This window comes from Diaphorina citri, unplaced genomic scaffold, assembly GCF_000475195.1.
Source record: "Diaphorina citri unplaced genomic scaffold, Diaci psyllid genome assembly version 1.1 scaffold21970, whole genome shotgun sequence".
Taxonomy (NCBI): domain Eukaryota; kingdom Metazoa; phylum Arthropoda; class Insecta; order Hemiptera; family Psyllidae; genus Diaphorina; species Diaphorina citri.
Window position 1 is genome coordinate 1 of NW_007399317.1, and position 857 is coordinate 857.

At 35.5% G+C, this 857-nt stretch overlaps 1 protein-coding gene across 1 annotated transcript; it reads right to left on the reverse strand.

Moving 5' to 3' along the window:
- Window positions 1-61: 61 nt before the first annotated feature.
- Window positions 62-840, reverse strand: LOC103523403. The gene is made up of 2 exons (XM_008488452.3): window positions 667-840; window positions 62-507 (listed from the first exon to the last, which is right to left on the reverse strand). Exons 1-2 carry the CDS (start codon window positions 820-822, stop codon window positions 238-240), a joined length of 426 nt encoding a protein of 141 aa, XP_008486674.1. The 5' UTR covers window positions 823-840; the 3' UTR covers window positions 62-237.
- Between the last annotated feature and the right edge of the window lie 17 nt (window positions 841-857).

Below are 857 nucleotides of genomic sequence, written 5' to 3' on the forward strand. Positions count from 1 at the left end.
CAGTACTGATAATAATAATAATAATACTAATAATAATAATGATAATAATATGTATTTTAATTGCCAGTACCTTGCGGTGTTCACAATATGGACTTAAAATCAAACTTAAAACTATAACAAAAAAAAAAGAAAAAAAATAGAACATTTTAGTTATAGAAAGACTTTGGCACTCGTTATCACAGAAATGAGGAAAAAAAAAGAAGAAAAAAAAAAAAAAGACGAAGAGGATATCCCTTATTATCCTTTGAACTCCCCCAAAGAATATGGTACCATTTCCAAGAGCTGGCCCTTCAGGGTATTTCTGAAGGGCTCAGGTCCAAGAGATCTTAGCTCCTTCGGAAGTTTATTGTAATATTTTATACCCTCCCCAAGAAAAGATCCATCCATGATTTTGTTAGAACTGTTAATAATGTTGTTCTTATATTTTGTATTATAACCATGAATATCACTTCTCTTGGTGAGGGTAGGAGCAACTTTATGGATAAGACAACAGGAGTCCAGGATTACCTGGGCATCACCCTCCCCAAGAAAAGATCCATCCATGATTTTGTTAGAACTGTTAATAATGTTGTTCTTATATTTTTTCGTATTATAACCATGAATATCACTTCTCTTGGTGAGGGTAGGAGCAACTTTATGGATAAGACAACAGGAGTCCAGGATTACCTGGGCATAAATAGTGAGAATACCATATTCCTTGAAGAGAGGTCTACAGGATGTTCGGCTGCCGTACCCGAACACAGCACGTACGGCTCTCTTCTGTAAAAGAAAAACAGATTCAAGTTGAGGTGAGAATCCCCAGTACACAATAGCATAACTCATTACACTATGGAAGTAGGAGAATTTGGATAGGAGAG

Bases quoted from the DNA above. Each gene is read 5' to 3' on its own strand.
- LOC103523403 (XM_008488452.3), bottom strand. From the start codon at position 822: ATGAGTTATGCTATTGTGTACTGGGGATTCTCACCTCAACTTGAATCT. The intron at 508-666 runs GTAATCCTGGAC...GGTGATGCCCAG, and splicing joins TTCTCACTATTTATGCCCAG to GTAATCCTGGACTCCTGTTG.